General features: G+C 39.1%; 1 protein-coding gene across 1 annotated transcript; it reads left to right on the forward strand.

Annotated features, from left to right (window-relative positions):
• The first annotated feature begins 169 nt into the window (after positions 1-169).
• LOC110525428 (ras-related protein Rab-27B) lies at positions 170-9519 on the forward strand. The gene is made up of 6 exons (XM_021605523.2): positions 170-385; positions 3849-4032; positions 6593-6678; positions 6803-6906; positions 7620-7743; positions 8186-9519. Exons 2-6 carry the CDS (start codon positions 3874-3876, stop codon positions 8370-8372), a joined length of 660 nt encoding a protein of 219 aa, XP_021461198.2. The 5' UTR covers positions 170-385; positions 3849-3873; the 3' UTR covers positions 8373-9519.
• Positions 9520-11850: the final 2331 nt, after the last annotated feature.

Raw genomic sequence — 11850 nt, forward strand, 5'->3', positions numbered from 1 at the left:
TAATTTTTCCTAATGGATACTTTTTATTTTTTATTAGCCAACGATTAGCCTACTTGTTGAGCTTCCAGAAGAATAAGTGGGAGAAGGGGCCTTTTAAGGGGTTTACAAAGCTTACAGTTGGCTGAGTTCCACTGAAATCCACAGCAGGACATTATTTGTGGACAGGGCCTCAATCCAGTTTTTCTTTTTTTTTCTCCTGAGAAATGCCAGAAAGCACAAGGTCTGAACACCGCACTCTGGTTGTTTTTTTTTGCTGGAAACTCCTCCCTTATAGCATGTGAGAGGGGAAAAGGTTCAATCAACAGCATGTCTCCCCCCACTATGTGTTTACCAAGCACGGGTTGAGCTCCCTGAATGGAAGTTGGCAGTACCTCCGGCTAAATCGGTAAGACTGAATTTATTTGTTTTTGTCAAATCTTGGTAAAGTTCATCTAATTATTCAGCGGCATCAGTGTGTGGCATATTGGCTTAGTCTTTCAGGCATTGATTGTGTTGTCTGTCACACTATATTGTTTGGGGGCTTTATCATTGGCCTACATTTTCTGAAAAGGCTACGTGAGACTTTCCTTATGTGCATAATGGCCATTTATCATCATTAGAATTTGCATATTGATTGATTTGATTTTGTTCTATGGCTCAAATATTTCTGGCATCACAAACACATGCCACTGACAGAATTCTGGGTTTTTTTCTGGATCAAAAAGGGGCTGTGGTGGTGGGTGTGGCAGAGCACGTGGTATTGGGCAAGGTTGGCTGCATTTAGCAGAACACTTTAGAGGCCCCCATCTTGGTGGTTTTTGTTGTTGCATTTTTAAGCCAATTTCCTGCAATTCTCAGAAATCCTCCTCCGAGCCGAGATATATTTTTGCCGTTTTAAAGTTAATTTCCTGCAATTCAACATATTTTGCCATGGAGCTGAGAGCAAATGTTGCAGTTTTTTAAGGATAATTTCCTGCAATTATATGAATTTTGCCATGGCTAATGCTGTGTTATTTTAGTCAAACTCAATAACTAAATAAATACTCTTAAATTCAATGTTTTATTCATTTTCAATTCCCCTGACTGTTTAGCTTTTATTTTGGTGATTGTTCTCAGTTATTATATTATAAAACAATATACAGTGCATTCAGAAAGTATTCAGACCCATTGACTTTTACCAATTCTGTTACGTTACAGCCTTATTCTAAAATGGACTAAATTGGGGGGTTTTCACATACACAATACCCCATAATGACAAAGCAAAAACTGTTTTTCAGAAACTGCTAATACATTTACATAAGTATTCAGACCTTTTTATTCAGTACTTTGTTGAAGCACGTTTGGCAGCGATTACAGCCTCGAGTCTTCTTGGGTATGACATGGGAGAAACTCCAAATACTGGCGTGCCAAGCTTCTGGCACGCCAGTATTTGGAGTTTCTCCCATTCTCTGTAGATCCTCTCAAACTCTGTCAGGTTGGATGGGGAGCGTTGCTGCACAGCTATTTTCAGGTCTCTCCAGTGATGTTCGATCGGGTTAAAATTTGGCCTCTGGCTGGGCACTCAAGGACATTCAGAGACTTGTCCTGAAGCCATTCCTGCGTTGTCTTACTGTGCTTAGGTTTGTTGTCCTGTTGGAAGGTGAATTCAATTGATTGGACATGATTTGGAAAGTCACACACCTGTCTATATAAGGTCCCACAGTTGGCACTGCATGTCAGAGCAAAAACCAAGCCATGAGGTCGAAGCAATTGTCCGTAGATCTCCGAGACAGGATTGTGTCATGGCACAGATCTGGGGAAGGGTACCAAAATATTTCTGCAGCATTGACGGTCCCCAAGAACACAGTGGCCTCCATCATTCTTAAATGGAAGAAGTTTGGAACCACCAAGAATCTTCCTAGAGCTGGCTGCCTGGCCAAACTGAGGGAGGAGAAGGGCCTTGGTCAGGGAGGTGACCAAGAACCCTATGGTCACTCTGACAGAGCTCCAGAGTTCATATGTGGAGATGGGAGAACCTTCCAGAAGGACAACCATCTCTGCAGCACTCTAATCAGGCGGAAGCCACTCCTTAGTAAAAGCCACATGACAGCTCGCTAGGAGTTTGTCAAAAGGCACCTAAAGGACTATCAGACCATGAGAAACAAGATTATCTGGTCTGATGAAACCAACATCCAACACTGGCCTGAATGCCAAGCGTCATGTTTGGAGGAAACCTGGCACCATCCCTTCGGTGAATAATGATGGTGGTAGCATGTTTTCCAGCGGCAGGGACTTGGAGACTAGTCATAATTGAGGGAAAGATGAACGGAGCAAGGATCTTTTATATAATCTACACGGGTAATGAGTCTGTATTTAATGAGGGTATCTCATCCCTTTTTAAGTGTTTAAGGAATCTGAGTCTCATGACAGGCCTCTTAAGAATGACACAGATTGCAAATAAACAAAACATTTGAAATAATCAAGAAGGTTGTGCTTTTTAGACTTCTCAACTCGTAATGGGTCAATTGCTGTCCATGATGGTAATGATATAAAAATGTAAACATCCTTTTTGATATTTTCTTCCACTTGACCTTTCTATCCATCAGACTACACAATACTTTGTCATTTCATTTCTCAAATAAAAATTTACCGGTGTAACTGAATAAGTAAGAGGAGCACAAGTTCTTTGTGCTCTTTTGTATTCTCTCTCAGAACTATATGAGATTATACTGTATGTGGACAATGAAAGAATTTCCTCGCATCAATAGAAGCCACAGTTGAGTTTTCCTACAGCTCACACAGGACAGCCACTTGACTGATCATGTGAAAGCTGGGTCAAGTCATGTGCTAGCTCCTCTCTGATCAGCTTTTAAAACGTCCTGTCCATGGGACGTTTGAGCTAAAGTAGGCTAATGCGATTAGCATGAGGTTGTAAGTAACAAGAACATTTCCCAGGACATAGTCATATCTAATATTGTCAGAAAGCTTATTCTTGTTAATCTAACTACACTGTCCATTTTACAGTAGCTATTACAGTGAAAGAATGTCATGCTATTGTTTGAGGAGAGTGCACAATTTTTAAAAGTTATTAATAAACAAATTAGGCACATTTGGGCAGTCTTGATACAACATTTTGAACATAAATGCAATGGTTAATGCAATGGTTAATTCATTCAGTCTAAAACTTTGTACATGCACTGCTGCCATCTAGTGGTCAAATTCTAAATTGCACTTGGGCTGTAATAATACATTATGGTCTTTCTCTTGCATTTCAACGATGATGGTACAATTTTTTTTTTTTACAAAATAACTTTTTTTTCTTTGTATTATCTTTTACCAGATCTATTGTTATATTCACCTACATTCCTTTCACATTTCCACAAACTTCAGTGTTTCCTTTCAAATGGTACCAAGAATATGCATATCCTTGCTTCAGGCAGGAGCTACAGGCAGTTAGATTTGGGTATGTCCTTTTAGGTGAAAATTGGGAGAAAAAAGGGGCGGAACCTTATGCCCCTGTGATCATGAAGCCACTCATTGGGAATTTCAGCTATGTGTTCTGTTAGACCTGTGTTTGCCTGTTTCTAAATGTTAAGGCAATTTGCAGTATATTGGCTATATTAACAGTACTGTAATTACATTGTATATTATGACCGTTTCCAATTATATAATTAGTTAAGCCTGTAATGTCCTCTGGAAGACCTGTATAGAATCTTCTGAAGTCCTTGCAATGTAATAGTGACTCAACTGTATTTATTGTTACTATAATAATGGTGAATGTACCACTATTTACAGTAATGTATGTAATGTAGTTGTGTTCTCTATGCAAAAGCATGTTACATGCAAGTAAGAATATGACCATAATATGGTACTTTTGTTTAATATTTTAGGGCAGGTTCAGTACGAGGCTGCACAATGACAATGACTGACTGGGATTATGACTTTCTGATCAAGCTCCTGTCGGTAGGGGATTCTGGAGTAGGGAAGACCACATTCCTCTACAGGTACACAGACAACAAGTTCAACCACAAGTTCACCACCACAGTGGGAATAGACTTCAGGGAAAAGAGAGTGGTGAGTCGTGATGCTTTACTCCAGTGTGTAGCTTATGACATTCATTTCAAAGAGAAAATTCATTTTCGGTCATCATTGCTCCACAGCTTCCAATTTATGATAATGTGGTTCTGCAAATCCAAAAGGTTGAACAGTTGATTTGTTTTTTTACAAGGAATAGTAGGGTATCAACTCAAATATAGCTGCAAGCAGCGATGACCTGGGGTCCAAGCCTTTCTCGCCTTCTCAAATATTCTGCCTTATTTTACAAGTCATAGATTTCAGTTCAGGTACAACACCAACAATCCCTCACTGTCTAGGGATGTCTATCTGAAACCGGCAGTGGTGGGATTTGAACCTGGGCTTTCATGTAATTACAAGACGAAGGCCTATGGTCACAGAAAAAAAATGGGTTGAACACTGTGGAAGAGCATGCGTGTATGTATGAATTGCAGGTTCCAGTCTTGACTCAATCTTGTAACACTGTAATATTTGCCATTTAGCAGGTCACTTTTATCCAAAGCAACTTGCGGTCATGCGTGCATTCATTCTTTACATTTGAGTGATCGTGAGAATCAAACCCACTATCCTGGCATTGCAAGCGCCATGCCCTACCAACTGAGCTACAGAGGACCACCATGTGGGTAGCGTGCTGGCAATGTAAACATCTGTCGTTCTGCCCCTGAACAAGGCAGTTAACACAATGTTCCTAGGCTGTCATTGTAATTAAGAATTTGCTCTTAACTGACTTGCCTAGTTAAAGTTTCAAATAAAACATACTGTACTGTGCTAAACTATGGTGAACTGTGGGGCTCAGTTGGTAGAGCAAAGCGCTTGCAATGCCAGGGTTGTGGGTTAGATTCCCACGGGGTACCAATACGAAAAAGTATGAAAATGTATGCGCTCACTACTTTAAATTGCTCTGAAATAGTGTCTGCTAAATGACTAAAATGTACTGAACTTAACAGAACTATAAACTACTCATGTTTACTCTATTGGGTCTTATTTTTACCCATTTAAACTGGTCTTGTTTTGGTCATGGTCTCGATCCACTGGTCTTCGGTCTGGGTGTTAGAAAGTCTAGTCTGAATCTAAAGGGCTCCGGTCCTGACTTCATCTCTGGTACTCGCACCAATTTTATACTCTTGAATCCATACGTATGGTTACATGTAAACAATAATGTGATTATTGTGGTTGTGGATAGTCAGATTAATATAATAGTTTGATTAAAACGTAAACAAGCTTTGCAAGAAGAACTATTTCCCTAATAATGCTGTTTATATAATGCACTCTAATGCAGAAAATCGACATTCAAAATTAACATTCTACTACAGCGACCATGTTATTTTTGGGAAGCATATTTGATTCTGAGTTCGATCATGTAAAGTTTGTATGTGGAAAACTACGTCTAAGACGCATACATTCAGTCCTAACTCGCTGATCTGCGCATATCTCAGACACCGCTGGAATGCCGATTAAGACGTTTACATGTCCTAATAATAAGAAAGAATCCTCAGAAAACCAGGTGTTTTAATCGGCTGACGCTAACTTCGATTTTGACCTCATGCCGATTTAAGATAAACAGAGTAAGGTGTGTACATTACTTTTTCATAATCTGCATACTGCCATAATCCCTTTAATATCGATTTATTAGTGTGCGTGTAAACGTACTCCATGTTGGTAGTGGACAAGTGCACACTTCAGGTAACATTGTAGAGTATTGAGATGAATGGCCAGGAGGGGGCTCTGTTTCCTTCAAGGTTGACTTGAATTGTCAGGCCGGGGCTCACTTTACTTTTAAGAAATCAACTTAATTTATGGAGCATATAACGATATTGGTCTATAGATGCTGTACACCAAGTTTCTGAGAAATCGGTTTAGCGGTGTCTGAGAAAAAGTTGAACATTTTGGAAATGTCAGATGATCCGTCATGGTGATGTCATTGGTCCTAGCGGAAAATGTGTTTATTTGGGTAAAGAGAAACCTTTGTACCTAATTCTGTGACTAGGTCAAATGGGGAGGCGGGGCTGACCTTTTGAAGTCAAGTTGTTTATAGTGCCACCATTTTTTAAAATTAAAAAGTAGTTTTTATTGAACTAGGCAAGTCAGTTTAGAACAAATGTTTGTTTACAATGACGGCCTACCCCGGACAAAGCTGGGAAAATTCTGTACCACCCTATGGGACTCCCAATCACGGCTGGATGTGCTGCAGCCTGGATTTGAACCAGGTACTTTAATGATACCTTTTGCACTGAGATGCAGTGCTTTAGACCGCTGTGGTACTCGGGAGCCTGAGTTGCACCATTTGGCTGAATTGCACCCGTATTAACCAGATGTATTTGTCCACCAACGTACACCATCCCACCAAGTTTGGTCTCTATAGGTCTTACCATTTTAAGCGCTATAGTGCTCCAAAAATAGGATAATAATAATCCGAACAATTGTAATTTCAAGCCTCGCCGGGACTTGGACCGCTAATTATAACAGTATGTTGGATTGGTAAAACAAATTCTAGAGCCAAAGAGTATGTCTTTGGTCCTAGCTCTTGATATGACACTTATTTGACATCTTATGTCTTCAGACGTATTTGGGGACTGGCTCTGATGGAACGACAGAGAAGACTTTTAAAGTGCACCTACAGCTCTGGGACACAGCAGGGCAGGAGAGGTAGGCCATGTAAACAAGCAGACAGTACATTTTGTATCATTTTGTAAGATAAGGATTTTCAATGATAGTCCACGTCCATCGCTTTACCAGCATCTGAACATTGTTGTAATTGTATAAATTCCAGGTTCAGAAGTCTCACCACAGCCTTCTTCAGAGATGCCATGGGCTTCCTGCTCATGTTTGATCTAACCAATCAGCAGAGTTTTCTGAATGTCAGGAACTGGATGAGTATGTCTGTGAATCATCCATTTAGTACATCCTTTAAGAACCAGACCGACCACATTGATCGGGTATTTCAGTTGTGTATTTGGCATTATCAGTGGTGTAAAGTACTTAAGTAAAAATAGTTTTTGGGGGGTATCTGTACTTTACTATTCATATTTTGACAACTTTTACTTCACAACATTCCTAAAGAAAACTATTTACTTTTCTTACTCCATACATTTTCCCTGACACCCAAAATGATAGGAAAATTGTCCAATTCACACACTTATCAAAATGACATCCTTGGTCATCTCTACTGCCTCTGATCTGGCAGACTCACTAAACACATGCTTCGCTTGTAAATTATATCTGTGTTGGCGCGTGCCCCTGGCTATCCGTAAATATATACATGTTTTTTAATGGTGCCTTCTGGTTTGCTTAATATAAGGAATATTACATTATTTATACTTTTACTTTTGATACTTAAGTATATTTAAAACCAAATACTTTTAGACTTTTTGCTCAAGTAGGTTTTTTACTGGGTAACTTTCACTTTCGCTTAAATCATTTTCTATTGAGATCTTTACTGTTACTCAAGTATGACAATTGGGTACTTTTTCACCACTGGGCATTATAGTAAATTATCTTGGTAGCATGGTAGTTTGCTGTGATTCAAATATGATTTGACATATCCATAAATAACTGAAATTGTATTATGTCTTGTTATGATTGTTCAGGTCAGCTGCAGGCAAATGCCTATTGTGACAGTCCAGACATAGTCTTAGTTGGCACCAAAGCAGACCTTAAAAACCTGAGAGATGTACAAGGAAAACAAGCCAGAGACCTGGCGGACAGATATGGGTAAGTGAGATCAATACTTGCTTGCTCAGGACAAAATTCTGCTGCCTCTATGAAATCTGATCTGACCGTACAATGCAATAAAATGACTGGCTAGTCCTTTTACCATTGGCACTGCTAACTTCTCCAGTGCCTTAACATGAACTGAGGTTGTTTGAGTTCATACCTTCAGCACCACTGTAAAGCATTTATACCGATCCAGATCCAATGCTGGAAACAGGCTCACTATTTTAATACCTCTAATTTACAAGGAAGGAATCCGTGATCTACTACAAGCCAAGGTCTATGGATCTTCTTAAGCATCTTTAAACTAGAAATGACCCTATTAGAAATAAACCACAAGTTAACTGACCTTAATAATACATAAACCGAAAGTTAACTGTTCTTTATCCATTCATTATTCAGTATAGTGTTCAGTATAATAAGTTCCTCCCTTCCTGCTTAGTATCCCCTACTTTGAGACGAGTAGTGCCACAGGGGCTGAGGTGGACCAGGCAGTGACCACTCTGCTGGACCTGGTGATGAGACGCATGGAGCAGAGCACAGAGGGGCCTGGGTCAGAGGCAGCCAATGGGAGTGCTGCCACTAACGACACGGCTGAAACATCCACCAGCAGGAGGTGTGCCTGTTAGGATGTAGGGATGTCCATCCATTCAAATGTGTAACTATTGCATCTGGGGAGTATTATTACATTAGAAAGTTCAATTATCCCATACAGTATTTATAGGAAGTGTATTATCCTCTTATGCATTAATGTGTGTTTGTCTGGATTGATAACTGTCACACTCAAGCTATATATTCCCAACCTGGTCATCATTACCTGCTGAGTCTGTACATGTACTGTATGTTAATAATATGAAACGAGCAAAAGAACACACAATCTAATACTGTAAAATGATTCAAAGTAAATGAAAGCACCATGTGTATGTACATCTCAAACTGATATTTGCAATTTGACTAAGCTTTGTGTGATTCTAAATAGGTAAATACTAATGGGAAGTGTTTGAAGAAAAGTTGTATATCAGAGATTTTTTAAATTTATTTTATTTGACAGATTGAAGCATTGATGGAAGGAAAATACAGGTACATACATTTATCATTGACAATATATAATCCTAACAGATTATGCAACAACTCATTAACAATCATGGTTATTTCCTTAAATGTGAATGAGAAAATGTATTATTCTGTTTCACAAACCGAGATAGCAAAGTGCATTACAGGATCCATGAGTTCTATATGACATGGAGCACATTTGGTGTTTAGCTTGATTATTAGTGGAACAAAATTGTCATGCACATTGAATAAAGTATAGAACATGTTTAGAGCCCATAAATACTGTCAACCCAGACAAAAATTAGTTGAATATGTTTTAATACAAAGTCTTCAGAGTAAATGCAGTCACTTTAAATAAAGTTAATGTCTGTTTTACCAATGATTGCCCTTTGACAGGAAAATGTCTGGTTGCTTTATTTTTATCAAAGAAATACATACAAGCGCAAACTTTTGGTGATTTGCAATCCTATAGGAATTCCGGGGTTCTATCACTGGCATAGCAACAAAAAAAACGCCACACACACCCCTGAGCTTTGGGGGCCCCGGGCCACGCAGATGGTACTGAAAACATAAGCCATTCATCATAAGCCATTCATCATTTTTTTTGTTACATTAAATTAGTACTGCTAAATTTTCTCTCAGCCTCATGGCAGAATGTGTCAAATAGCAGGAAATTGGGTCATGGATTCTTGAAAGTCGGGGCAATCCTTGTCCAGCAGGAAACTTTTTTTTTTATAGTTGAAAAAGTGATTTTGTTGCATTCTTTGATCTAAAATGTATATTTAGCAAAATTATGTAAGGAAAACCTTTTTGTGGGGTAATATTCAATATACTTTCAATATTATTTGTTTCCATGTCGGCTCTATGCCTGGAAATGCCTTTGTCCCGGAGCAAAGGATTTCCATTTCAAACTCTCCCAAAAAGTACTTAAAAAATAATGGGTATTAATTGAAAACATATGTTTCTTTCCTCTGTGACTTTAATATTTATCTCAAAACTTGTGGCTGGAGATTTGGTCAACTTTGTCAGATTTGTCTAAAATGCAGAATTAATTAGGAATGAGCAGGGCCAGCTATACCATAAAGACCCCTTGTTTTAAGATGGTCATACCAAGGATAATTTAACTATTTAATTTTGAATTTTAGGACCCCTTAAGGCACGAGTGTGCTAAGCTGTCATCAAGGCAAAGGGTGGCTATTTAAAGTATATAAGTAGCGTACTACAAATATAACAGATTTGGATTTATTTAACACTTTTATGGTTATTACATGATTCCATATGTGTTATTTCATAGTTTTGATGTCTTCACTATTATTCTACAATGTAGAAAACAGTAAAAATAAAAACCCTTGAATGAGTAGGTGTTCTAAAACTCTTGACTGGTTGTGTGTGTGTGTGTGTATGTATATATATGTATATATATGATGAAACATGAATAAACAGTCAAAATAATTAATAGGATGATTGTTCTGAAGAGTCTCTCCTATATCTGAGAGATACAGTGGGGCAAAAAAGTATTTAGTCAGCCACCAATTGTGCAAGTTCTCCCACTTAAAAGATGAGAGAGGCCTGTAATTTTCATCATAGGTACACTTCAACTATGACCGACAAAATGAGGAAAAAATAAATAAAAAATCAGGAGAAAATCACATTGTAGGATTTTTTATGAATTTATTTGCCAATTATGGTGGAAAATAAGTATTTGGTCACCTACAAACAAGCAAGATTTCTGGCTCTCACAGACCTGTAACTTCTTCTTTAAGAGGCTCCTCTGTTCTCCACTCGTTACCTGTATTAATGGCACCTGTTTGAACTTGTTATCAGTATAAAAGACACCTGTCCACAACCTCAAACAGTCACACTCCAAACTCCACTACGGCCAAGACCAAAGAGCTGTCAAAGGACACCAGAAACAAAATTGTAGACCTGCACCAGGCTGGGAAGACTGAATCTGCAATAGGTAAGCAGCTTGGTTTGAAGAAATCAACTGTGGGAGCAATTATTAGGAAATGGAAGACATACAAGACCACTGATAATCTCCCTCGAGCTGGGGCTCCACACAAGATCTCACCCTGTGGGGTCAAAATGATCACAAGAACGGTGAGCAACAATCCCAGAACCACATGGGGGGAACTAGTGAATGACCTGCAGAAAGCTAGGACCAAAGTAACAAAGCTTACCATCAGTAACACACTATGCCGCCAGGGACTCAAATCCTGCAGTGCCAGACGTGTCCCCCTGCTTAAGCCAGTACATGTCCAGGCCCGTCTGAAGTTTGCTAGAGAGCATTTGGATGATCCAGAAGAAGATTGGGAGAATGTCATATGGTCAGATGAAACCAAAATATAACTTTTTTGGTAAAAACTCAACTCGTTGTGTTTGGAGGACAAAGAATACTGAGTTGCATCCAAAGAACACCATACCTACTGTGAAGCATGGGGGTGGAAACATCATGCTTTGGGGCTGTTTTTCTGCAAAGGGACCAGGACGACTGATCCGTGTAAAGGAAAGAATAAATGGGGCCATGTATCGTGAGATTTTGAGTGAAAACCTCCTTCCATCAGCAAGGGCATTGAAGATTAAACGTGGCTGGGTCTTTAAGCATGACAATGATCCCAAACACACCGCCCGGGCAACGAAGCAGTGGCTTCATAAGAAGCATTTCAAGGTCCTGGAGTGGCCTTGCCAGTCTCCAGATCTCAACCCCATAGAAAATCTTTGGAGGGAGTTGAAAGTCCGTGTTGCCCAGCAACAGCCCCAAAACATCACAGCTCTAGAGGAGATCTGCATGGAGGAATGGGCCAATATACCAGCAACAGTGTGTGAAAACCTTGTGGAGACTTACAAAAAACTTTTGACCTCTGTCATTGCCAACAAAGGGTATATAACAAAGTATTGAGATAAACTTTTGTTATTGACCAAATACTTATTTTCCACCATAATTTGCAAATAAATTCATTACAAATCCTACAATGTGATTTTCTGGATTTTATTTTCTCATTTTGTCTGTCATAGTTGAAGCGTACCTATGATGAAAATTACAGGCCTCTCTCA

This window comes from Oncorhynchus mykiss, chromosome 6 (genome assembly GCF_013265735.2).
Source record: "Oncorhynchus mykiss isolate Arlee chromosome 6, USDA_OmykA_1.1, whole genome shotgun sequence".
In the NCBI taxonomy this organism is placed as follows: domain Eukaryota; kingdom Metazoa; phylum Chordata; class Actinopteri; order Salmoniformes; family Salmonidae; genus Oncorhynchus; species Oncorhynchus mykiss.

Bases quoted from the DNA above. Each gene is read 5' to 3' on its own strand.
- LOC110525428 (XM_021605523.2), top strand. From the start codon at position 3,874: ATGACAATGACTGACTGGGATTATGACTTTCTGATCAAGCTCCTGTCG. The intron at 4,033-6,592 runs GTGAGTCGTGAT...TTATGTCTTCAG, and splicing joins ACTTCAGGGAAAAGAGAGTG to ACGTATTTGGGGACTGGCTC. The intron at 7,744-8,185 runs GTAAGTGAGATC...CTTCCTGCTTAG, and splicing joins GACCTGGCGGACAGATATGG to TATCCCCTACTTTGAGACGA.